The following is a 27,061-nucleotide window of genomic DNA, read 5'->3' as shown; positions in this document are numbered from 1 at the left end:
CGACCAACAACCACCCGCCCATCTCAGGCCTCTGCGTCAGCCGCAAGACTAAACACTAATGCGCTTGCGCAGTCGTGACCCTGTGTCCCCCACCCCCACTTTTGCGCCTGCGCTGTCCGCGCTGAATGCCTGCTGCTAATTTCTGAGGTAATGGAGGTGTTAGCCAGAGGCCTGAACGGTTCTTAACCTTAGAAAGAGTGAAATAACTTGTAATTCCAATTTTTAATAAGAATAAAAGAAAGCTCTTAATGAGGGGTATGGAGGGGGGAATGGAGGTAGTTTGACCTCAGAGCTACACAGGTAAGATGCTTCCAGAAAGTTCTGTTTGTTATTATTCTCTCCTTATAACTACATTTACTCCGGTCCATTTAAGGCCCATTTCACTCTGCATTCTTGCTTAACAGGTGTGCCTACGTTTTGTAATGTTTTATTGAATCAGGTTGCCCCCTCTTTTCTGTTAACTGCAGTGTCCTGTTTACCATTTGTTTTTAAAAGGAACAATTTTCTGTTTATCCTTTGTCCACAGTGCAAACTGGGTTAAGGCTGCAGTCTGAGGAAGGGGAACATAACTGTCTTGTTGCCGCCCCTCCCTTTCTCCCAACTTCCAGAATATTTAATTCTACTGATAATGTGCTAGAATAGCTGTTACCAATCCCTTGTCCCATGTTTTACACTCTCGACTAAAATCTGCATTTCTGTATGTTTGAGTTTGAGTATGTCTGGCAAGCTTTGTCCAATTCTAAATGATCTCTTTATCAGCATGTCATAATTATTCCCTCCCTACTTAAACACAAACAATGTTTGAAAGATTAGGAGGAAATTGGTGTAAAATATATCAGGTATTTAGCTCTATAAGACTGTTGTTTCCACTCATTGATCAGGACTTGATCTATTCTTTCAGGGAGACTTACAGTAACAACTTTTGAAATCATTTAAGAAATGGCTGGCCCGACCACATTTGGAGTATTGTGTGCAGTTTGGACCCCATATCTCGGGAAGGATGTACTGGCTGTGGAGCACGTTCAGAAAGGTCCTAGGAATGAAAAGCTTAACTTATGAGGAATGTTTGAGGACTCTGGGTTTATACTTGATGGAGTTTAGAAGGATGAGAGGGGAATCTAATTGAAACTTGGACATTAGGAGGACCTTTCACTTGGTAGGAGAGACGAGGACCTGAGGGCACTGTCTTAAAGGGAATACCTTTTAGAACAGAGATAAGGAGAAACTTCTTCAGCCAGAGGGTGGTGAATCTATGGAATTCATTGCCAGAAAAAGCTGTGGAAGCAAGGTCATTGAGTACATTTAAGGAGATAGTTTTTTGAGGATCAAGGGTTATGGGGAGAATGGGGTTGAGAAACTTATCTGCCATGTTTGAATGATGGAGCAGACTAGATAGGCTGAATGGCCTAATTTCTAAATCTGTATCATATGGCTGCATACCATGAATGTTTTTGAGAATCTTTCTGAATGGTTTGCCTTATCAATTTCCTTTTTTTACTCTCAAGGATTAATGACTAGAATATTTCAGTTACATCTGTGAATTTTCAATCACAGATCCAATCGGTAACAACAATTATAACTTGCTTTCTGACTGAAAAGAAACCAACTATAGATTTACTTGGAGAAGGCAGGAGAATGATATTAACAGAAGCTGCTCATTTAGTGCACAGTTTCATGAGCTAATGGCTTTTTTTTCTGTGCTACTACTATTCTGTGCACTACAAACTGGTGTTTTCACTAATATAATACTTATATAAAACAAACCTGTTGTGGTTCTGTTCGCCGAGCTGGGAATTTGTCTTGCAAACGTTTCGTCCCCTGTCTAGGTGACATCTTCAGTGCTTGGAAGCCTCCTGTGAAGCGCTTCTGTGATGTTTCCTCCGGCATTTATAGTGGCCTGCCTCTGCCGCTTCCAGTTGTCAGTTCCAGCTGTCCGCTGTAGTGGCCGGTATATTGGGTCCAGGTCGATGTGTTTGTTGATAGTCTGTGGATGAGTGCCATGCCTCTAGGAATTCCCTGGCTGTTCTCTGTTTGGCTTGCCCTATAATGGTAGTGTTGTCCCAGTTGAATTCATGTTGCTTGTCATCTGCGTGTGTGGCTACTAAGGATAGCTGGTCGTGTCGTTTCGTGGCTAGTTACACCAACACAAATTCCCAGCTCGGCGAACAGAACCACAACAATGAGCACCCGAGCTACAAATCTTCTCCCAAACTTTGAACATAAAACAAACCTTTTTGAGTTGAAGTATGGTGCTGGAAAAGCACAGCCAGTCAAGCAGCATCTGAGGAGCAGGGGAATCGAAGTTTCAGGCATTATTCCTGATGAAGGGCTTATGCCTGCAATGTCGATTCTTCTGCTCCTCGGATGCTGCCTGACCGGTTGTGCTTTTCCAGCACCACACTGTTCAACTCTGATCTCCAGCATCTGCAGTCCTCACTTTCTCCTAGTTGATTAAAACCTTTTAGAGTGACTTAGTGAAAGGGTCAGAAGGCCAGGGAAGTTATTTGGGTGGAACTAAGAAATACGAAAGCAATGACTACCTTATTGGGATTGTACTTCCTGACCACACACAATAGTCAACAGGAAATTGAGAAGTAAATTTTAAGGAGATTTCAGTTATCTGTATGAATAATAGGGTGGAAACGGTAGGGGATTTTAATTTTCCAAACATAGACTGGGACTGCCATAGTGTTAAAGGATTGGATGGAGAAGAATTTAAATGTGTATGAGACAATTTTCTTATTCAGTATGTGGATGTACCTGGAGAAAGAGCAAAACCTGACCAGCTCTTGGGAAATAAAACAGGGCAAGTGACTGAGGTGTCAGTGGGGGAGCACTTTGGGACAAGTGATCATAATTCTATTGATTTTAAAATAGTTAAGGAAGAGGATAAATTGATCTAAAAGTCAGTTCTAAATTGGAGGAAGACCAATTTTGATGGTATTTAGCAAGAGCTTTCAAAAGTTGAAGGGGGCAGATATTTGCTGGTGTCTGAGTTGGCCGGAAAGTGGGCAGCCTTCAAAAATGAGATAACGAGTGTCCAGGGTGAAGGGCATACTGGGTGTCTAGAGAAATTCAGGTTCTGGTCAAACATAAGGAAGCATAAGTAAGATGTATACAGCAGGGATTGAGTGAGTCCCTATGGGAATATAAAGGTAGTAGGATTCCACTTAAGAGGGAAATCTGGAATGCAAAAAGGGGACATATTTAGGCAGATAGGCTTAAGGAGAATCTAAAAGGTTTCTACTAGTACATTAAAGTCAAAAGAGTAACTAAGAGAATAGAGCCCCTTAATGATCAACAAGGCTGCTTTTGTGTGGAACTGCAGGGAACGGGTGAGATACTAAATGAATATTTTGTAACAGTGTTTACTCTGAAGACTAATGTGCAAGCTACAGAACTTGTGGAAATAAATAATGAAATCTTAAAGTGTCCATACTACAGAGGTGCTGGGTGTCTTAAAACGCACAAAGGTGGATAAATGCTTAAAAATGTGTTGCTGGAAAAGTGCAGCAGGTCAGGCAGCATCAAAGGAGAAGGAGAAGCCCTTCCCTTGTGGTTGGAGGGTTCCTAGGGATGAATGCAGATTTCTCCAGCTTCCTCATTCCCCCTCCCCCTCCCCCTCCCCCTCCCCCTCCCCCTCCCCCTCCCCCTCCCCCTCCCCCTCCCCCTCCCCCTCCCCCTCCCCCTCCCCCTCCCCCTCCCCCTCCCCCTCCCCCTCCCCCTCAGCACTGCCTTCTTGACCTGCAAGCTTCTTCCTGACCTCTCCACCCCCACCCCCTCTCCAGCCTATCACCCTCACCTTAACCTCCTTCCACCTATCGCATTTCCAATGCCCCTCCCCCAAGTCCCTCCTCCCTACCTTTTATCTTAGCCTGCTTGGCACACCCTCCTCATTCCTAAAGAAGGGCTTATGCCCAAAACGTCGATTCTCCTTCTCCTTTGATGCTGCCTGACCTGCTGCGCTTTTCCAGCAACACATTTTTAAGCTCTGATCCCCAGCATCTGCAGTCCTCACTTCCTCAAAGGTGGATAAATCCCAAGGACCAAATCAGGTGGGCCTTTAGCTTAGTGGGAAGGAACGGAAGTGGTTGCTGAGATTTTTGTATCATTGATAGTCACCGACAAGGTGCTGCAAGACTGGAGGTCGGCTAACATGGTGCCACTATTTAAGAAAGGTGGAGAGGAAAAACCAGGGAACTATAGTCAAGTAAGCCTCATCAGTGGTGGGCAATTTATTGGAGGGGACTCTGAGGGACAAGATTTACATGTATTTGGAAAGGCAGGGACTGATTAGAGATAGTCAGCATAGTTTTGTGTGTGGGAAATAGTGTCTCACTAACTTGATTGAGTTTTTTGAAGAAGTCACAAAGAGGATTGATGAAAGCGAGTTTTGAGAAGATTTATAACTCCGCTTGAGGTTCTGGATGTAGGTTTGCTTGCTGAGCTGGAAGGTTCATTTTCAGATGTTTCGTCACTACTAGGTAACATCTTCAGCGAGCCTCTGGACAAAGGCTTTCTATTTATATGTTTGGGTTTCTTTGGGTTGGTGATGCCGTTTCCTGTGGTGATGCCATTTCTGATGCTGATGTCATTTCTTGTTCTTTTTCTCAGGGGGTGGTAAATGGGGTCCAGGTCAATGTGCTTGTTGATAGAGTTCCGGTTGGAATGCCATGCTTCTAGGAATTCTCGTGCATGTCTCTGTTTGGCTTGTCCTAGGATGGATGTGTTGGCCCAGTCGAAGTGGTGTCCTTCCTTATCTGTATGTCAGGATGCTAGTTACTGAAGATATTATCTAGTATGGTGACGAAACATCTGAAAATGAACTGGCATGCTGGCCAGTTATTTGATTGGTGGAAGAATTTGAATAGAGTCTGATACCACCCTTGGAACAGCTACTGACTGACTAACTGCATGTTAACCATAAGGAGTTTGTACCTTTTATTCAAATTACATAGAAGTGTAATGTGGATCTAACTTGCCATGAGTAATGCCATTGAGTGCCCCACAAGTAAAAAAGATACATATACATGCACTTTGGTCTTCAGCTAAATTTGTTTCCCAGAATTAAATCCATCTCGTTTTATGAAAAACGAATCACTTAATGCTTCTGACTTGGACCCCTGAATTCAGAACCATATCCACTAGGTTTCCTTGTCAATAGTAATTACCAATTTCTGCTGTTATTTCTAATGTGAGGATCTGTTGCTTTCCCAGCCAGGGTCAGTGATTTAGCACAGATTTAGAAATAATCAAGACCAACTTTAATTTTTAACTCACGTGTGGTTAAAATGTTACAAAAGTAGTCTTAAAATAAAACATGTTACAAAAGTAGTCTTAAAATAAAACTTGCCAGTGCAGCAAGTGATGCTGAATCCACTCCTTCGTGTTGAGTTCCCATGCTGTATGGCCTATAGGGACTTACAAAGTTTTGTCCTAATGTTAATGAAAGGACTTCAATAAATTGTGCCATATTATGTTTTGGATATGAATAGGAAGTTGGGAATTTTGATGTTGCATGAACCATGTTGCTCATATTATTTGTATCAGAGGTAGTGGGTTTTGACCATGGATGAGAAGTTTTTACTTTTTGAAAATGTTTTTAAAAAAGTATACCAAATTGGTTGACTTCTCAGAAATAGCCAAGAAATGGTACCTGATATAGGGAATATGGTGCAAATGGGAGGACATAGATGAAGAAGGTTTATAAAATCATGAGGGGCATGGATAGGGTGAATAGCCAAGGTCTTTTTCTTAGGGTGGGGGAGTCCAAAATAGAGGACATAGGTTTAAGATGAGAGGGGAATGATTTTAAAAAGGACCCGAGGGGTAACGTTTTTCACCTGCAGGGTGGTGCATTTATGGAATGAGCTGCCAGAGGAAGTGGTGGAGGCTGGTACAATTACAATATTTAAAAGGACTCTGGGGATGTGAATAGGAAGAGTTTGAAAGAATATGGACAAAGTGCTGACAAAGGAGACTAGATCAGATGTCTAGTTGCTGCGGATGAGTTGGACTGAGGGTCTGTTTCCATGCTGCATGACTCTGACTCTTAAGAATAAAAATTTTATCGAACTTAGAACTATGGGCCCTATTCAGTGACAGCACAGTTTATTAAAGTTACAGTATTCATGATAATGTGTAAGGAGTTCTCTTTTCAGAATGGCTTTTTGTATTTTCTAATACTTGATATAGTTGTCCTTCACAGACTGTGAACCTTGAAAGTGTGCTAGACTATTTGATTACATTGGCATCACAGCTGAGCGCCATGTTGTCCTGATATTAAACCCATGGTACTTTTTAACTGGAGTTGTGGCACATTGAGCAGGAGTAGAAACTCTGTCTGGTGGTGCCTCTTCTCTACCTCATCCAAAAAAACACTGTCAAATGCTGACATTATTGTTAGCCCTAAGATGAGGCAACTCCATAAAGATAGAAAGGATACCTATGACTGAGTCTGTAAGATTCAGCATTACGAAGGGAGTATGGATTAATTAGTTAAACTAAATATAAGGCAAGGTACAACATTATCCTATTCTGAGGTCTTTGGTGCTACTTTGCAATGCAGATCTCCATGACATTTAACGAATTCTCATCCTAAGTACATGAATCTAATGCTGGTCTAACACTAGAAGTTGCTGATATCCTGAAACATAACTGCTAAACATTCCTGGTGAAAGTGTTTTTTCTTATGTTAATCTGTTTCTTTTTATGTTAACCTGTGAAGATTTTGAAAGTTTGAGTGAAATTAATTAAAAGTCTAACATGGGTCTGACTTGTAATGGATAGCTCATTATTAATATGCTTATCCAGCCAAATTATTGTCCTACATTTAAATCAAACTTTTACAAAGAAAATCACTTACTCCTTCTGACTTCAACCACTATCCAATGGGTTTCCTTGTCAAATAATATTTCCACTCTATCCCAGATTTAAAGTTTGCTATAAAATTAATTTAACTTTATGGCCTTAAAATGAAAATTTGCATTGTGTTAGAGTAGTACATCATGCATTATAACTTTTATCTATCATGGCTTCTCATTTAGATGTTTCTTGATGACATTGTACTGTCTTAGAGATCTAGAAATAGGACAGCACAACATGTTTCCATATATATGGTCATCCAGCTTAACATCACCATCATCCTGTTCCCCTCTGCTGTCTCTAAATTGTCCCAACAACATCTGCTGGATGTACTGATATTTCCTCCAACTAATTATTGGTGAGACTAATGCCATTGTCTTTGGTCCCTGCTTCAAAACCAATCTATAACTACAAAGTCCACTGGTATGCTGTGGCATCTTCCCTAAGGCTGAACCTGACTGTTCACAACTTGGATGCCATATTAATTCCTCAGATGAACGTCTGACCATGTGCTGTGTGACTGCCCTTGCTGAGGTCATCTGCTGCTGAAATCCTCCTCCAGATCTATCTTGTTTCTCAGCCTGATTATTCCATTACGCTCTGACTGGCTTCCTGTCTTATACTCTCCATAAATTTGAAGTTATTTAAACCTCTATCCTAACAGTCACAAAGTTCACCCATTGCCCAGAAATCACTGACCTACATTGACTTCTTGTTAACCAGTGTTTCGATTTTTAAATTCTCGTTTTTTGGTTTCAAACCTTTCCATTGCCTTGTCCCTCCAGACCATCTTCAGCTGTGAGTACTCTACATTCCACCAATTCTGGCACCTTGAGAGTCCTGATTTTAATTGCTCTCTTTTTTTTAATTTGGCCACTAAATTCTATCTCTAAAGCTGTCTGCTCTCCCGCATTTAAAAAGTTATTTCTAAAACATATTTCTAAGTTTTGATCATTGCCTCTAAGATCTTCTGATATGGTTCAGTTTCAAATTTTGTTTGATAATTCTGCTGTGAACTGTATCTTTCAATTAAAAATATTATTTTTAAAAGCACTGTTTGCACAAGCTCTAGATGTTTTTAAATGAGTTTGCATTTACATGATGACTTTCACAACTTTATTGTATCTTTTTAAATTTTTTACCTTGTCAACTTTTGAGTAATTTCTGATTTGTTCTGGTATTTCATCCTGAGGCATCAACATGAGCAGAATTTCATAGCAATTTAGGATTGAGCAGCAGAGTCAGCCATTCATCCCTTTGAGTTGACTCTGCCATTCGATCAGGTGTTGACTGATCCGATAATGGTCTTCACTTCCTTTAGCTGACTGACAATACTCCCACCACAACCACCACCACACGCAAGCATTCTCACACAACAAATACATAGCCCTTGAAGGTCTTGGCTAACAAAAGTCTGTCCAGCATAGCTTTGAATAAAATCTGTCAATCAGCTTGCATTTCTTTTCTGGGATAGCAAATTGCATGTACTAACAACCCTTCAGAAAGAAATAAGCATACTATTTTAAAAGAGAGACCTCTTGTTTTTAAATCTCTATTTTGTTGCAATTTAAAATGCATTATTTTAGAGTAGAGACAATTACGATACAGGAGGTAATATTTAAGGGCTTCTCTTTGTAGAGACAGGATTATCCCTGAAGAACTATGAATGAACTGTCTTCGAATGGGCGTCCTTTTCTTTGTGGTAAGACTTTAAAAATCTCTAACAACTGTGGACCGTATGTCTATGGATACTTAGTTAAAATAATCAGCTCTGCTTCAGTGCCATGTCTAACATCTGTAATTTTCTTTGCAAATAAAAACAGGATCACTTGCAAATGTTAACATTTTTAGAAATCTGTGCTAGCTATACAAAGAGAATGCTGCCTTTGAGAAAAAATGTTTTTCTGTATTTGTAGTGAACAAATAGAGGACAGAGTTTTTGGGATACTGGGATTAGAATGCATACTTAGCTTAACAGTTTAATGAAAAAATATTTTAAGGGAGTCTCTAATGTGAATATGGAAATCTGCAGTGTACACCAAATCTTATTCAATGACCTTGATCAGATATCAGTGAAATAATTGAATTTTTAATTAATTTATGACAGCACAAAATTGATTTGGAAAAAAAATCATTGTGAAAAAGCGTATTATTCAGTGAATATGTTTTTGATGATTTTAAAAATATATTTGAGGAGCAAAATATAAGAATATATAGTTTCTGTTTCAGACTTTTTCAATCTATTTGTGATGGGAATTTGTATTATTTTGCACTTAAAGGAATTTTGCCTCTTTAAAGAAACCATCCCTGAATTATGTAGCGCAGGAAGATGCTTTGTTCATTGAATGAGGTGATTTCAGACCAAGTTGCTGCACTTATTCCTGGAAGTTAGAGTTTGGGAGTGGGAAAGCAGCCAGGCTTCCGACTCCAGATTGCTGAGAGATGATGCCCTGTAGAAGATGGGAAGTATGTTTGGAGATTCAATGAAGCCAACGTTGGGTTGACAGTGGTGCTGTCTGCAGTCAAATAGCATGCTGACACCTATGAAATCACATTCATGATAAGTGGCTGTTTAGGTGCTAATGGAAAGATGTTACCTTTTGAGACTTTAGCCTAGCAGGAATTGTAGAAGGGAGTACAGGACATTTAGGCTGTTGATGCTCTCCTGGAATCTGGAGAGGAAAATGAAGAATATTATGGAGAAGGAAAGGAATGTCCAGGTCATTGTGTGACAGTGCTTTGGAAAGTAGTTAATAGAATTAAATCAAGGGACTGCACAATATAGTCACAGGATCCCACAAGTGGAATACATGTAGAAAATCAACCAAAGACCTCAAATAAAGTAATAGGGTGATTTGAAATGAGTTACAGTCCACCTGCAGAGTTCTGAGGTTACAGCAGGAGTTTAGATGCAAAATACTGGTTTGATTTCTGACGGTTATGGTTCTTTGGTACTGATATAACATGTGATTTTATGTAAGTGATATCAGTATTACATTTGACTTAATCTACGATAGAGGTATTAAATTTTATTCAGCCTTCCGTTTTCTTTTATTGTATTACTGGTGTAGAAAGCCAAATAATAAATCTAAGTCTGAGATTGGTACAGGGAAGAACCTGTGAACATACTAAGGAGCAGGTATAGACCACGTGACATCTCAATCCTGCTTTGGCATTCACTCAGACCACGTCTGATCTGATTTACTTCACATTCCTGACTACCCCGATAGATATCTTCCATATCTCTCCAATCTCCTTCCTCTTTCATCGCCCTGGCTTGTGAAGAATTTGCCTTAATATTCAAAGACATTTCTAAGGAAGAGAGTTCTACAGACACTCAACTATTATATTTTAAACAATGACCATCTCTGCTTTAGGTTCTCCAACAAGAAGAAACCTCTTTTCTGTATCCAACTTGTCGAGACTTGTATATTTCAATCAAAACACTTGCCACTCTTCTAAACTCCAGTGGAGACAAACCTAAATATGTTTGATGTTTCCTCATAAAGCAGCAATAAGAAAGATGCAGTACGTGAAGTTGGGAGCAGTAGAAGTTGACAACTTTTTGGAGAGTGCTAAATTATACATGTGTTTTTCAACTCTGTGCCCTCAATTTTCTCCCTCCCTTTCCTGTAGGTGCTGACTCATGCTGGGGTATGGCTCCACAAGTGCCTGTTGCTCTTCAGTGCTTCACCCAAGGTACAGAACACTGGACAGGGCATAATTAGGTTCACCTGTGATGCTTCCCCCATTGATTGTCTAGCTGACAAAGAATTAGTCTTTTGGGTGGAGTATTGGAGAACTACCAGCAAGCCTAGAACCATACCCAGCAAGAGCTGTGAAAGTTAAGGGCAGGGGTAATGTTCTTTTCTTAAAAGAAAACTGAAGTTTTTATTTTGCAGGAAATGCAGGTTTTTAAGATTAGGAAGAACTTCCATTATTCTGTTATTGAAATTGCTTTTTATTAAAGGTTTGCAACTTTTTTTTAAATTGAAGACTCTCCATTAAAAGCCATTTTGCAATTTGGTGATTACAAGACTTAGAACCAAAACATAAAAAAAGACTTCTAGGCGCACGAGTATGCAAGTTAGTTTCTCGAGCTTTCTCTGCCATTGTAGATTATGGCTGATCATCTACCCGAATTTAACTTTTCTTACCTTATCCCCATATCTATTGATGTCATTAATATCTGTAAATCCTTCCACTTGTTTCTATATTGCCTTCACTTAAATAGTGAGCTGATGACCACAGAAATTTTGGTGGATTCAACTGTTGCCTTGAAAAGATTTGCAATGTGAGGCTGCGGAATTAATATGCAGAATGAGTGCTAAATCTTTCAAGCACTATTAATCTTTTGCAGTTGGCCTTATCAGAGGTCTGGCCTTAAATCAACTGCTGTTAACAATGACTCCTGGTCTAAGAAAGCAGTAGGACATTATTGATTGAGCTGTGTCCTTCATAGTGAAAGTCCTTTGGAGTGCCTTGCTATATTATTCATTTTCATGGCTGTGTTGGTTCCTCAAAAATGGCAGAATTTTGTTAGGAATTTGGCAGTTATATTTTAATAATTTTTTTTGTCTTTATAGATTGGGATCATCTCAGAAGAACTATGACTGAGCTGTCTTTAAAAGGTCTTCCACTTATGCATGGTAGGTTGTTTTATGTGTCAGCAATATTTAAATTGCAAAGTAATCCATAATTTTAAAGTAATCCATAATTTTAAAACTTTTTAAGTTTCTTTTTAGTTTGTCATAATTGTGACATTTACTACATTGGTAAACAATATGACTAGTTTATCTTTTGTGTTACAGCATAGAAGGAGGCCATTCAGCCATCTTGTCTGCACCAACACTGCAAATAAACAATTCATTTTGTGCCATTTGCCTGCGTTCTCCCTATAACCCTGTGCATTCTTCCTTCTCAGAACAATCTAGTCCCTTTGAATGCTTCAATTGAGTATGCCTCCACTACATTCCAAGGAATGTTGCATAACGTAACCACCTGCTGTGTGTAAAAGTCTTTCCTCTTGTCATTTTGTTTATTACTTCAAATCTGTGTCCTATTGTTACTAGTTCTTACATGAGTCAGAACAGTTTCTCCCTATTCATTCTGTGCAGAACTGTCATGACTTTGAATAAATATCGATCAGATCTTCTGTTAGTTTTCTGTTCCCCCAAGAAAAATAGTCCGAACATCTGCAAACTATTTTCATAATTGAAATTCCTCATCCACAGAACCATTCTAGTGTATCTTTTCTTCACTCTCTCCAGTGCCTTCATATCCCTCTTGTAAAACTATGTCCAGAACTGGACACCACTTTTCTTTTTAATATGAATTATCATATGCCTGTTCTTATTTGCTCCAGTGGTGGCGCTATTGTAAGTAAAATGTGTCCCTTTTTTTTTACATTAACTGTAAGCACAGACTGAGAAAGTTGCCCAGCAATGAACTAAAAATCTAACCACTAATGAGCATTTTGTATGTGTCCAGGTTGCTGCCTCTTCAAATCATGGATTCACAGGGTCTCATTGTGTCTGTCAGCTCTTGAACAGAACTCTCCAATTATTCCACTATTCTGTTCTTTACCTATGTTGGTACAGTTTTCTGTTCGATTGTATATCCAGCCCCTCCTTTTAAGACACCTGGTAAAACCTCCCTCTTTGGCTAAGCTTTCGGTCATTTGAAATAACTTTCTACGTGACTGTCATTTTTTGCATTATAATACTAATGAAGTATGTTAGGATAGTTATTTTAAGTGTTGTATTGCTTCATATTGCTTGAAATATTACTGCTGAATTTGCCTGTTGTGCTGATTTCCTTGTCAACATAGTTGATTCTACCCATTTGACGTAGAATAAGCTACTGTTGCTCACTTTAAGCATCATGTAGAAGATCAACAAGCTTATTAATGTTTCTAGTTTTCTTAATTTTAACAAGTAAATTACGTGCCTCCAAATACTTGAAAAAAAATTATTCTTCATTGGCCGGATTGTTATTTATGGATGGATGATACCTTTGTTTTAACTTCAGAATTATTTGGACCATACCACGGATTGGCACTAACTTGTGGCAGAGTTTGGCCTCGCAGCTCAGAGATAGTACAATTTCTATGATCGTTTTGAAGAGTTCCCCAGAGGATCAGTATGAATGATCAGTATATTAGTAATCTCCAGTTCATACTGCTAATCACAGAATTTCACATACATATTCACATTGCTTATGCTGACAAAGACTTTAAGCATGCAGCCTTAGAATAGGCAGATCGATATTGTAAAAAGAATATTATTACTTGAAGGTCTGCTCAGGTTTTCAACCCTACATTAAGTTCACCTGCTAAAGCTCTCAAACATTTTTGATTTCAGATTTAGCACAATGAGCAAAGTCAATATCTGATTTACATGTTTTTCTTTTAGCTGTCCTGTCCCTTTGGAATAACTCCTAACTTTAACTTGCTGCCTCTTGCTGGGCCTGGCAAAGCGTATGAGTGGACCATGTATCAAATTTACTTCCCACTCCACCAAAGCTCCCTTCTTCGAAGAAAATGATAGCTTGCAACTAATATTTTTAATCTGTCTCTAAGCTTGTTAAAACTTGCACTAGCTGAAAATGTTTAACTCATTTTTCATTACTTCCTATGCTACTCAGTTCGACACTTGCTTTTCACCAATTCCATTTACTTTAGTGCACTTCATCCAGCTGCCATTGTTTGTGACAACAATGACTTAGGTTCAGCTGTGATGTACCTGTAATCGGTCATATTTTCTTCTGATGTCCACGTGTGACTAATAGCAAAAAGGAATGAAAAGCCTGGCTAGTTCATTTTAAAAAATATTTAATGTTTTCTTTAACCCCTCCCAGAGTATCTCATTAGCTGTGGGTCTAGCATATCATTTCTGGTTTGGAGAAGTGATTACTGCAGCAGACATTCTTTTTACTCAAAGTATTGGAGGAAATATTTAATTGAAATCTTAAAAGGATTAACCAAATCCTGCAAGTAAATATAAATTGTACCACCTTTGTGTAAGCATGCTGGTCAGTACAGTAGACAACTGGAAAAAACCTCAAACATTGGGCCCTGAGTAGTGTTGTAAAACAGAAACCTAGGATTTTAGGTACATGGTTCTTTGAAGTTTGTCACAGGTAGACAGGGTGTTGAGAAGGCATTTGGCATGCCTTCCTTCATTGCTCAGACCTTTGAGCATGAGGGTTGGGACATCATGATGAGGTTGTACAGGATGTTGGTGAGGCCTCTTCTGGGGTACTGTGTGCAGATCTCGTTGCCCTGTTAGAGGAAGGACATTATTAAACTGAAGAGGGTTTAGAAGAGATTTACCAAGTTGTCACCGAGAATGGAGGGTTTGAGTTATAAAAATAGGCTGGGACTTTTTTTGCTGGAGGTTGAGAGTGGCCTTCTAGAGGTTTATAAAATCATGAGGTGCATAGATAAGATGAATAGCAAAGATCTTTTTCCAAGGGTGGGGGGAGTCCAAAACTAGGGGGCATATTTTTAAGGTGAGAGGAGAAATATTTAAAAAGGATGTGAGGGGCGCAATAGTTAGTGTATAGAATGATGCGGACGTGCCATATTGGGCTGGGGTGGACAAAGTTTAAAAACTGACACGACACTAGGTTATAGGCCAACAGGTTTATTTGGAAGTACAAGCTTTTAAAGTGCTGCTTCTTCGTAATACTTAGTTACCTGACGAAGGAGCTGCGCTCCAAAAGCTTGTAGCTGCAAATAAACCTGTTCGACTATAAACTGGTCAGAGTCAGAGATGTACAGCATGGAAACAGACCCTTCAGTCCAACTTGTCCATGTCAACCAGAAATTTCAACCCAATCTAGTCCCAGCTGCCAGCCCATATCCCTCCAAACCCTTCCTATTCATATTAAATGTTGTAATTGTACTAGCCTCCACTACTTCCTCTGGCAGCTCATTCCATACAGGTACCGCCCTCTGCGTGAAAAGTTGCCCCTTAGGTCTCTTTACTATCTTTCCCCCCTCACCCTAAACCTGTGCCCTCTAAGTTTGGACTCCCCCCAGGGAAGAGAGTCTATTTATCCCATCCATGCCCCTCATGATTTTATAAGCCTCTATGAGGTCACCCCTCAACCTCCGACGTTGCAGGGAAAAACAGCCCTAGCCTATTCAACCTCTCCAAAGCTCAAATCCTCCAAACCTGGCAACATCCTTCTTTTAACTCTACTACTATCTCCCAGGACAGAAGCCCCTCAAACATTTGTGTACTATAGATAAAAGAAAGTAACACCATAGTAATGGAATTTTAGTATATATAAGAACTGTGTATAAAAGGGCTAACGTAAGAACTGTATTTCGGAATTCTACTGCTGCCTCAAACTTGTGCTGTGCTGCTGAATAAGAAGCTATTTTTGCCAATCACCGCTTCCGGTCGTTATTTAGACACAATTCCACATACCCATCCAGATGCCTTTTAAATGTTGTAAATATACTAGCCTCCACTACTTCCTCCATGTCATTTCATACATGCACCACCCTCTGCGTGAAAAAGTTACCCCAGCAACATCTGCACCACACATTTATCTAAATTAAACTCCCATCTGCCACTCCTTAGCCCATTGGTCCATCTGATCTAGATCCTATTGCACTCAGGTAACCTTCTTTGCTATATTTATGCCTCCAACTTTAGTGGCATCTGCAAACTTGCTAACCATACCTCCTACATTCACATCCAAATCACTTACATAAACGCCTTCCATTTAAGTTTAAATGCTTCGAAGCAACAGGGAACCGGTAGTCAAAACCAGCAAAATGAAAAGAAACAATGGAGGTAATGTTCCTTCTATTACACAATAGAGATGGGAGGTGGTTACGCTAATTGGACAGCTAGCTTGGCAATGTAGAGTGACACCAACAACGTAGGCCGATTGGCTGGTTCGTTGTTGGATTCCAGATATAGACCAGGCACACACCCACTTAGCGTGTGAAGCATCCACTCTCAATGATGCCTTCAAAACTCTCTACAACTCAAATTAAATTTTAACATGCTGTCACATCAGAATTAAATCATTATATATATATCAAAAGAGCTGAATTTAATGTCAGGAACTTGTAATATCACATAGCTACTAAGTGGATTCAATTTTTATAGAAATACAGTATATGGAAATTACATATTAATGTGTTTCCTCAAAAGAAGATGAACCTTGATCCTAGTTGATCGAAATCCCCAAACTGATTCTAATATTCCCCCATATACAGGAGGATTTGAGTTTAAAATGTTGATGTTTTAGGCTTCATGGTAGCTGGAATGTGTAAATGGAGGCAAATGTAATTTGAAGTATTGAAACTTGCATAGTTGAAAGATTATAATTAACTGCAAAATTTTAAAATCAGGAGTTTGGAGGTATTGCAGTCGTAATAATATGAAAGTTAAAAAGGAGGAACATGCTAACTAGTTATTCAAGCCAGTTCTGCCAGGCAATGAGATCACAGCTCATTAATTTGTCCTCTCCTTTATCGTTATAATCACAAATTCCTCAAGGACCTAGAAATCTGCAGGCTTGTCTTGAATATATTCATTAACTGATAACTCAGTTTTTTGGAGTAGAGAATTTCGAAGAATCACAATATTTAGAATGAAGAAATTTCTCCTCATCTTTGTCCTAAATAGACGAACCTTACTGAGAATGTGAATCCTAGACACGGCTGCCAGAGGAAATATCCCCACCCGGTATCTACCCTGTCAAGCTCCCCAAGAGTTTCACAAGGTTTGCAAGTTTCATTCTTCTGAGGTCAATGGCTTTAAGTTATGACTTTAGAGCTCATTCCCTCACCCCAGTCCCTTCTTAGGTTATTGTCAAGAACTAACCCATTGTAAATCGAACGTTGGTGTTGTGATTTTTAACAATGTACAGAGTGACATTGGCAGAGGAAGTGGTGGATGCAGGTGCAGTTACAACGTTTAAATGGCATTTGGATAATTAAAGAATAGGAAAGGTTTGGAGAGATATGGGACAATCACAGTCAGGTGGGACTAATTTAGTTTGGGAATGTGGTTAGCGTTGACTAGTTGGACCAATATGACTGTCTGCCAGAAAAAGAGGAAGAGCCAAGGATTTGAAATTGGGGAATAAACAAAGTTATCTCAATAACTAATTACTTTGCTTTAATTGTTATCAGTGCATTTTGCACTAATTTCTTTCTAAAACCCAATGTATTTCTTTGTAAGTGGCCAGCCTAGGTGAAGAGAGAGGAGAAAATGGCATCTTGGTGAATCAGTGTGAGATCTACTAATAAGATCCCGGAATGTTTGGCAGAAAAGATGAAGGTCTTCAACCTGACAGATGTTTAGTGGCTCTGGAAGCACTTGAGTTTTGATACATAAGGAGCTTGGTCTCAGTGTTTGTGATACAAATTGTCCACAACAGTACTTTGGCCATAAACAAATTGGATCATGTTAGAAAGGTGGAATACTGTATGAAGAATACAAGTAGTAATAGGTAGGAAATCCTTCTCAAATAAAATTTTAGTTTAAAATCAAAGTTTGGACCCCTATAAGTATAATTTCTGACAGTGGAGTCTTGTTAACATTAGTCAGCACATTCTGTTGGTTCGGTTTTGCTTTGTGCATCTCCACTGGCCCAAAGGGATATGATCTCTCGAATAGACCTGTGTTGTATCATTGAGTGCTGCGTATTCCAACGTGCTATTTTTGGTCAATTGTGGACCAGAGCAAAGCAAATTGACCTTATGCATAAGCACAAGACAATAATGTCAAATTACTATAAATTATAGCAGCAAGAAAATGTGAAAAATGCATGTCAGATTGAGCAGCTTCTAAAAGTAATGTTCAGTATTAATGTTTAAAGTGCAGATTGATTCATCAAAGCAAAAAGAATACCATGAAATCCAATAGTTTTATGAAAAATAAAGGTAATGGGAAAATGTGTCTCATTGGTGGTTGAGTAGGTAATCTACAGGCAGGACGTTAAAATTATTCAACAATAGAATTAAGGGAGTGCTCTGGAAAACATTGTTTCAACAGCAAGGTTGAAAACTACATGCTGGACTAGAAACAGTAGTGGAGACATGATAGCACTTAAAAAGGAAGTGGATGACCATTTGAAAACGTGTAAAAGGCTTTTGGAAAAGTGAAGTGAAATTGATCAACTGGCAAGCTGTTCGAGTGTTAGCGCAGGTGTTTTAGACAAAACGGCTTTCCTTTGCTTTGGTTCTAACTTCTGTGCTTCCTTTTCTCATTCTTTTTTGTTTGTGGTATTTGCAATTTTTACTTCATCCTTGTCCTATTTGTCAACTTGTTTACAATATACTGTAGTAATTTTATTGAAGGTTTTATAAAAATAACTGTAGTTGTGATTGTTTCCCAACAAGTTGTCCTTTTCATTCTCATCATGATAAAATAAACAATTAAAGTTGCCTGTTGATAAACTTCCAAAAACTGAATGGCTGTGGTTGGCAATCATTACTCACTCCAGCTGAGTGAGGGGGCTGAATTGACGTCAGTAGATAAATAGTCAAGCTCATTCAGAGAGAATTATTTCTCTGTAAGTGTGATAATTCAGCTTCCCATACCACTGGGCTCAGTAATCATCTTCAACCTGTGACCCTGATATTTGAACAAATTTCATTAAATGATTAGTGATAGGCGATGGGGAAAATAATTGCTCACTTCAACTGATTTTTACCTCTTTTGCTATTTTTGCTCTATTTAAAGGTTTTCTGCATCCCCCATTGTCTTTGCAACTTGCCAATGCTACATGGGCAAGTTTGCTAATGTTACCCTTGAACAGCCTAGTGTGAGGTTCAATCAAACAACCTTAATGGTGACCTCCCAATATGTGTGTGCATCCATACTTTTCCCATATCCTCTTTTTGAGTGAGCATCTAGCACCTCCTTATCATGTTCCAATATTTGGACAAAAATGGCAACTGGGGAAATTGTTGCTATGACCTCATTTTTCTAATTTGTGACATTGATCACTGCTTCCCTTCCTCTTAGCAGTGGAATCTTGTCTTGAAAATGAGTGGCATTAATCTCTCATCAAATTTATTTTTTTAAAAAGCTGCAGTCACATAATGTCTTTTGACGCAACAATTATTAGCAAAATGCTATTATTTGAAAACATTGCCGCAAGACATCAATGTTGGTCACCAATGTGTGAGCCATCACAGTTTTAAGTGCTCTTAGCTGTGTTTGTCTTTTCAAGATCCAGTGATTGGAGAGCTGTTAGCTGAGAAACAGGCTGTGGACTTGAAGAAAGAAGAAAAGCTGAGGAAGAATAGAGAAGCCATGAAAAAGCATCGGGAAGAAGAGACGGCAGAACAGAGGGAAGATAGACTGCGCAAAAACAGAGAAGCGATGAGAGTGCGCCGTCAAATGGAATCAGAGGAGCAGCGAGATGATAGACTGCGCAAGAACCGTGAGGCCATGAAAAGATTCCGTGAAAGAGAGACTGAAGCACAGCGACATGAACGATTGCGCAAAAATAGGGAATCCATCAAAAGCCGACGGCAGCAGGAATCACAGGAGCAGAGAGAGGAGAGGCTGCGCAAAAATTGGGAATCAACCAAAGTTCGCCGGCAGGAAGAAACTGAGGAAGAGCGAGAGCAAAGGTTACGTAGGAACTGGGATGGAATTAAAAGGCGCCGTGAACAGGAAACGGAGGAGCAGCGGCAAAAACGGTTGCGCAAAAATTGGGAAGGAATAAAGAACCGGCGGCAGCAGAAGAACGAGGGTGAGAAAGAAGATATGTTGTGCAGAATTTGGGAAGCAATGAGACAATTTACCCAGCAGGAAATGCAGGAGGATAGAGACAAACGATGTCACTTGCTTTTTGACAGGGGACTCGTAGAAGGAGCACAGGAGGGCAAGGATGAGAGGTTGCAGAACAGAGAGACACCGAGATGCTGCTTCCAACAAGAAATGGAGCAAAGAAAATGAAGAGCAGGAGAATTTTGAAAATTGTGTTGCTTCAGTGCCATGATATCTCCAGCATCTCCTTAAATTGAAGTCTTTGACCAATAATACTCTCCTGATTTAGTTATTGAACATTGTTATGCCATTGAACATATCAAGTCATGCAGGTGGTGGATAAGGTCATCTTAATTCATGGTGGTCAGTGATTCACTAAACTTAAAATACATACTGATCAAATATGACAATATGGTGATCACTGCACCCACTTAACATTGTAGAAACAATTTTTTTTGTTAGTTGCAACTAATTGCTTTTCAAAAAGAAATGCAAGAAATGCTTCACTATATTGTATGTTACAGGTAATTATGGCCTTCATAAACATTGTGGTTCATTTCAGTTAGAATGCAATTGCATTTGTCACCAAGCCTTTGGAGTTCTTATATAGACACTGATAACACACAGATTCAATTTGCAAAGGAATTTAAATACACTGATTAAGGACCAGGAGCCTTTGCTCTAAAATGTTGGTGATGAAATTTAATAAATTGTCAGCCCTTTCTTATGTTTTTCAAAGTCACTCTTCTAATTTGTATGGAATGGATTTGGAAGTTGTAACGAAGGCTGGCTATGTATCCCTCAAATAGACTGCACTGAAAGCTCTACTATATTTGTTGCTAGAATTTTTCTATTGTAACAAAAGATCTCGTGAAATACAAAGTTTGTGGTTTACCTGTTAATTTGGAGAGTCATTACCTCCATTTTTATTGAAAATATTACTGTATCCACAATGTCTTTCTTTCATTCCTGTTTGGCTGAAATATCTGGTAATGAATGCTGAACTCCTTCCCAAATGTAATTTTTGAGTTTCCTCTTCCAAGAAAGGAGAGGAAAAACTGATTTCATTGGGATTCTTGGTGGGGGGTGGTTAGGACATGGAAAACTGTGTTCTCTCTTTTATTTTGGTAAATAACAGTAGAGCTTTAATTCCATTTTTGACAAATCATTACTTGTGGTGTTCTGAAGTTTATCATTGATTCACTTTGCAATGTTCATTGCAATAAAATGTTTGCCTCTTGCCCAAAATTTATTGACAAATTACACTTGAGGTTAACATAAGGGGGAGAAAAATATGAGTACCTAATCATGTCCCACAGATGTTTTACAACCACACAATTTATGAAATGTCATTGCTACAATTATGTAGATATATGCGGGAGCCAATTTTTAATCTCTTAGGTTCCATGAGGCACAAATAAAAACTAATTAATTAGGTAAGTTATTTATAGTGGTGTTGGTTCAAGGAGAAATGTTGTCTAGTATAGCTGTTGTTTCTTTGAAATCCATCTCATATTAAAGACCGAAATGTAAGGAAGGGAATAGCTTAGAGACGTAGAGGTCTATGCTGTAGAAAAAAGCCCTTCAGCCCATTGAGTCTGCATTGACCAAAATCAACCACTTAACTATACTAATCCCATTTTCTGTCAGTTGTCATATAGTTTTGTATGCCTTGATATCACAGGTATACATGTAAATACTACTAAAGTGTTATGAGGGTTTATCTTCACCCTTCCAGGCACCAAGTTCCAGATTCCCTTCACCCTCTGAGTGAAAAAAATATTCTTCTCATTCCCTTTAAATCTCCTGGTCCTTATCTTAAATCTATGCCTCCTGGTCATGATCCCTCCATTTATGTCTGTTACCCTGTCTATGCCTGTCATAATTTTATACGTTTTAATCATGCCCCACCTCAGTCTCCTCTGCTCCTAAGAAAACAAACTGAGTCTATCCAATCCCTCTTTGTAACTGAAACTCTTCTGCCCTTGCAACATCATGGTAAATCACCTCTGCACCATCTCCACTGCAATTACATCCCTTCTGCGATGTGAATTTCCAACTGTACACAATACTGTAGCTGTGGCTTAACCAACTCTCCATACAGTTTCAGCATCACCTCCCTGCTCTTAAACTCTATATCTCAACTAATAAAGGCAAATATTCCATCTGTCTCCTTAATCATTTTAGTTAGCTGTCCTGCTACTTTAAGGAACTGGTGGGCATGCACACCCTCTGGTTCTTGGTGGTGCTTAAGGTCCTAGCATTCATTGTGTTCCCTTGTATTGTTTGTCCTGCCCAAGTGTGTAGCCACTTGCTTACCAGGATTAAATTATATTTGCCGTTGAGCTGATCTGACCAGCCTGTCTATATCCTCCAATAATTGTATGACTATCATCCTCACTATTGTATTATGTCTACTAAAGAGACTTGTATTCCTTCCAGATGTATCTAGTATAAGTGCCAATATGTATGTATTATATATAACATTTTAAGAAAAATAACTGGCAGAGTAAAATTTTAACTGATGACCTGGATTTTATGTTAATGACCAGTTAAACTCTGAATTGGTTGTCAATGCATCCTCTGAAAGTGACAGTAAAGTCTGTGATTTTCCAGATTCACACCCCCCCCCCCCCACCCCCCAGTAGCAATCAATCACTGAGCCTGTGAAAGCTTGTCCTTTAACTGTGATTCATCTATTATGAAACTCCTTGAAAATGTACCTTGTTGAACAAGATAGGGTTTTACTGACAATCTTACTACCCCTGGAAAAGCTTGCTTTCTTTTTGTGAAACGTCAAGTGTCTCCATTTCAATAATGCACGTTTTTGAGATTGAATTTATTTCTTAATACCATGTGCGTGTCCAATCACGTTTTTGCTTTGTAAAATTTTAATCCTGCGTCCTGATTTGTTGTTCGAGATAATGTGTCAGTATGAACTGCTACTTCTACATAATGACTTCACTGTTGAATGATCGTTAGAGATTCTGTATACCTGGCACCAGATTACCAAAGACGGTTTGAAAGGGAAAATCTGCCATGGAGTTCATTAGGCATTAGGGGAGCTTTCTTTGTCATTGATTCCCCATTTACTGAGTCTTAAATCCTGACTGTTTTTAGAGCTATTTTAGTTGGAGCTTAATACTAATCATTCAGTACATCAGCTCATTCAATTAAATTAGATAAATTGTTTGTGAAAAATAATCTTACGCTTTGTTTTGTATTAAAACTGTACAACTGAATTGTGCGTTAATAACATCAGACCAAGAAGTTTCAAAAGACTGGTGAAATAGTGACAGTTTCTGAAGTGAGATAAACCTGTGCTGTACAGTTGACACTAACTCTGCAAATTTGAGACAATAGCTTTGTTTTACACATAACAGGCTTATGAATATGCAATTTATTAATTTGACCCTGAAGCCCTGTACTGCACCATGAAACAAAATCTGACATGGGAAAATATTTTGTTTTGATTTAATCAGTTTTTCTTTATTCTTTCACCAAATTGGGTGTTGTTGGCAAGACCAGCATTTGTTGACCATCCCAAATGAGTGGCTTGCTCGGTCAATTCAGATGGTGGTCAAAAAGCAATCACATTGCTGTGGGTCTGGAATCACTTACAAAAGAACATTAAATAGGAGAAGGAGTAGGCTGTTCAGGCTCTTAAGCCTTAGCTGCCATTTAAAAAATCATGGTTGATCTAACCCAGGCCTCAACCCTTCAATTCAAACATGCAGCCGCATCCTTTTTAAGTACTTTCGGTGATTCAGCCTCCACAACTCCAGTGTAGAGAATTCCAAGTGTTCATCTTTTTCAGAAGAAAATCTTTTGCACCTCAATTTTGAATGAGTGCCCCTTATTCTGTAACTATGTCCCCTAGTTTGAGGTTTTCCCCATTAGTGCAAAAATCTTCTCAACCTCTAACCTGTCAGGCCCTCTCAGAATGTAATGTGTCATTTAAGATCACTTCTCCATTCTTCTAACCCTAATGAATAAAGGCCCAGCTTGATAAGTTGTTTTCGTGAGTCAACCCCTTATTCCCAAGAATCAGCCTATTCAATCTCTTGTTGAAGTGCCTCCAATGACAGAGTATCCTTTCTTAAATAAAGAGACATTCCTGTAAGACGATATTACAGGTGTAGCCTCACCAAGACCCTGTACAGTTGTAACAAGGCTTTCCTATTTTTAAACCCCAACCTCCCTAGCAATAAAAGCCAGAGCCTGCATTAGTCAGCCAGATCTTTTAATAATGATAATCAAAGGTGGTCATGGGAGGATATCCTAATTGAGACTAACTTCCAATTCCAGATTGATGTATTTAATTTAAATTCCACTATTTACAATGATGGATCAGAACCTGTGTCCTCCAGCTCATTAGGCTGGGCCTCTGAACAACTTGTCCAGTTTCATTAACATTACCTCACATCTCCCATGTTACACTAAATAACCCAGTGAAACTGTCAGAAGTTCCTGAACTGCTAAATTTAAACTTGTTCACATTCCAACCTTTACAACTTCCCCACTGCCTCTTAGTGCTAGGGGTCCAGGTTTGATTCCTCCCTTGGGAACTGTCTGTGTGGGTCTCCACCTGGTGCTCAGGTTTCCTCCCACAGTCCAAAGATGTGCAGGTTAGGTGGATTGGCTGTGCTAAATTGCCAATTGCTAGTGTTCAGGAATAAGTAGGCTAAATGGGTTAGCCAATGGAAGTGCAGAGTAGGGGAATGGGTCTGGATGGGATGCGTTTCAGAGGGTTGGTGTGAACTACTTTGGCCAAATGGTCTATTTGAACACTTGGGATCCTAAGATTGTCTTGGGAGAACTTGTTTCTGTATTAACAAGTTTGTAACTAAGAGTTGTTCAACCAACTGACAGATTTAACATTGAAAAAAATTTTACCAATCCGAAGGTGTGGTGAATAATGCCACCGCTGAATTATTAGAAGGCTGGGATCAAAGACTCATTTCAAAACTTAAACTAGTGCACTGTAGAATCTGTTGACATTACATTTGGGGGCAGCAGCTTTGTTTTGGATGTGACATTAAACTGAAACTTGCCTATCTGTTGGCTGAGATGCACGTTAAGTCTGTAATAGGAAGATGGAAAGGTCAGCTTTGTAGAATAATGAAGTGAAATACTTGTCCAAACATGTGTTACAAGATTACATTCTTTCAAGGTAACTGTTTAGCAGTTCATGCCACATGCTGTAGTTTCACCACCACAAAAAAAGTCTAATTCAGAAAATAGTCACCAGCTGCTTACCCTTCGCAGGAAGCTTTTATTACAATGAAGGCAGAGACAGGTGGTTTTGCGTTTGGGTTGGATTCAAACTTCCTGTCAGGGAGTTGGTAACTCTGAAAGTCCTAGATTGCTGGCTAAATAAAGAACTACTTTTTAGCTGTATTTGTCTGGCATTTTATTCAAGTGCAATTTTTCCATAATTTGCAGCTGATGATTAAAATGTCTTCATGGAGATTTAAAAGGATCAAAATTTGAAACTGGAATAGAGTTTTGTTTTGATTGACGTGATGACTGAATTGCCTCCTTTATATGTTCTAAGTCTTTCTGGTTTCACGTGGAGCCAAGAGAGGCATTATATTTACGATTCGCTTCTGCCTTCAACTTGCATTTTAATCACAATGCAGTTTTTAAATTTGGGCTGCATTTGAAATAAATACCAGCATTTGTTCATCCCTATCGCCCTTGAATGGTGTGGCTTGCTAGGCCATTTCTGAGGGCAGTTAAGAGTCAATTATATTGCCATGGGTCTGGAGTCATGTAGACCAGAGTAGGTCGGGATGGTAGATTTCAATCGTTAAAAGGATATTAAAAAAGCAGATGAATTTTTGTGACCACTGTTTTTATGGCCACCCCTTAATTGTGACCTACTTTCAAATATATATTTATTAATTGAATTTAAATTCCATCAGCTGCCAAGGATGGATTTGAAACCATGCCTTCAGTGAATTAGCTGGGTCCTCTGGCTACTAGTCCAATGACATGATGTAGTTGTAATCTATATTATTTGTTTCTGATTGTGACATGCTTTCATGACTGCTAACTCTCATGACCACCTGCTTTTGATTTATGTAACAAGGCTGGAGAAGTAGTTACAGTGCGAAAGGAGGGTCGCTTCTTCTAGGGATTGTTTAATTCACAAATATTGTTGCCTTTTTGCTCCCTTGATTGTTTTCATTTTTGGGATTACTCAAATAGTGACTTGATATTGAGTTTTGAACGTCCTTGTGTTCACTGTCAAACATTAGTTCTATTTATTGGCGAAAAATTGTTGAGATGTAGCCATTGGATCTCACTAGTGTACTCATTTATCAGCTAGTTCCATTTAATATCGTGCTTTTCCTGCCTTTTCTCCTTTTCCCCCCACCAAACAAAATGTGATTTGTCATAAGACCACCTTAGATTTTATCGCTCCTACTTATGATTTTACCTCTGCTTAAACTTTTGCATATAGATTAATTTTAAAGCATATAGATTAATTTTAAATCTGCCATGTTGGTGGAAACTCAAAAGTTTGATCTGATCCAAAAGAGCTCAATGAATCATGCTAATGTGATATGTGATCTGCGTAAACAGCACATTTTCTACCCATGTTCCTAGTCTATTCTTTGCCTTCAGTTTCTGCTAGTAGATAAAATTCTGCATTAATCAGAAATGGAAAACTGCTTGGGGGTAGTATATCACATGCTGCTGAGAGCTCTGTGAGAATTTTAAATTCATTCTTCCCTTATTTCACTTTCCTTCAACTTCCTTCCAACCTGCACCCAAAACCCATTTCTCAGACACTCTTTTAGGTTGCTGCTCTGGTTTGTGTGGATCACCGTTAATAGAGAGTTCTCAGTTCTGCTTTTCCCCTCCTTTTTCTCCTTTTCCATTTGGTGTTAACACCCAGTCAGAAGCAAAACAGATTAATCTGGTGACAGTTCGCAGCAGAACAGTTGAGTCTCCCTGACATTGGCCCAAACCAATTTGGAGCTTTGCTTTAGCCGTGCATTATTCTAGCAAGAAAGCAAGGTTGCATCTGGTGACATTTACGATTGGAGCAGAATGGATTTGACTGAATAACGTTTCTATCAATCAGAGCTAAAGATGCCTGTAAGTGATTTTATGCATGTAATTTACATAATGGTCCTTGTTCTTTTGCAGAAATAACCCTGCTTTATAATAGGAAACAGTTTCAATGATGGAATAAAGTAGCTTGTGGTGATTCTTTTTAAACAAGCTCCATAAACTACTGTGGTTCACTCTTTAGATAAAATGGACTTTTGTTTCTCATCCTTTCGGTGCTGCTGTGCATTCTAGCTGTTTTTATCAGGACATTCTGTTGTAAGTACTTCTAGTGTACTGTCTTAGGTACTGTTGCTATGACGATGTCTGGATTTGACTCTGATGATATTAAAGACCAGTGTTAATCCCAACTGGGGACA

The 27,061-nt window shown here is 39.0% G+C and overlaps 1 protein-coding gene across 10 annotated transcripts; it reads left to right on the top strand.

Moving 5' to 3' along the window:
* The first annotated feature begins 141 nt into the window (after nucleotides 1–141).
* LOC122552242 (uncharacterized) lies at nucleotides 142–27,061 on the top strand. 10 transcript variants are annotated; one of them, XM_043694904.2, is made up of 6 exons: nucleotides 142–300; nucleotides 902–1,030; nucleotides 8,503–8,566; nucleotides 10,501–10,563; nucleotides 11,451–11,513; nucleotides 19,075–27,061. In XM_043694904.2, exons 3-6 carry the CDS (start codon nucleotides 8,527–8,529, stop codon nucleotides 19,806–19,808), a joined length of 900 nt encoding a protein of 299 aa, XP_043550839.1. In that variant the 5' UTR covers nucleotides 142–300; nucleotides 902–1,030; nucleotides 8,503–8,526; the 3' UTR covers nucleotides 19,809–27,061. The 10 variants fall into 10 exon arrangements, with proteins under 10 accessions (XP_043550839.1, XP_043550838.1, XP_043550842.1 ...); XM_087983314.1 differs by lacking the exon at nucleotides 10,501–10,563 and adding an exon at nucleotides 16,518–16,614 and having other exon boundaries at nucleotides 144–300; XM_043694903.2 differs by lacking the exon at nucleotides 902–1,030 and having other exon boundaries at nucleotides 143–300.

This window comes from Chiloscyllium plagiosum, unplaced genomic scaffold, assembly GCF_037043375.1.
Source record: "Chiloscyllium plagiosum isolate Xiang-an unplaced genomic scaffold, Cpla_swu_hap1 HiC_scaffold_45, whole genome shotgun sequence".
Classification (NCBI taxonomy): domain Eukaryota; kingdom Metazoa; phylum Chordata; class Chondrichthyes; order Orectolobiformes; family Hemiscylliidae; genus Chiloscyllium; species Chiloscyllium plagiosum.
The sequence above is the reverse complement of the archived record's forward strand: the minus strand, read 5'-3'. Positions and strand labels throughout refer to the sequence as shown.

Excerpts from the sequence above, each read along its gene's own strand:
- LOC122552242 (XM_043694904.2), top strand. The coding sequence starts at position 8,527 with ATGAATGAACTGTCTTCGAATGGGCGTCCTTTTCTTTGTG. Across the intron at positions 10,564-11,450 it reads TCTTCAGTGCTTCACCCAAG|ATTGGGATCATCTCAGAAGA; the intron begins GTACAGAACACT and ends TTGTCTTTATAG. Across the intron at positions 11,514-19,074 it reads AGGTCTTCCACTTATGCATG|ATCCAGTGATTGGAGAGCTG; the intron begins GTAGGTTGTTTT and ends TGTCTTTTCAAG.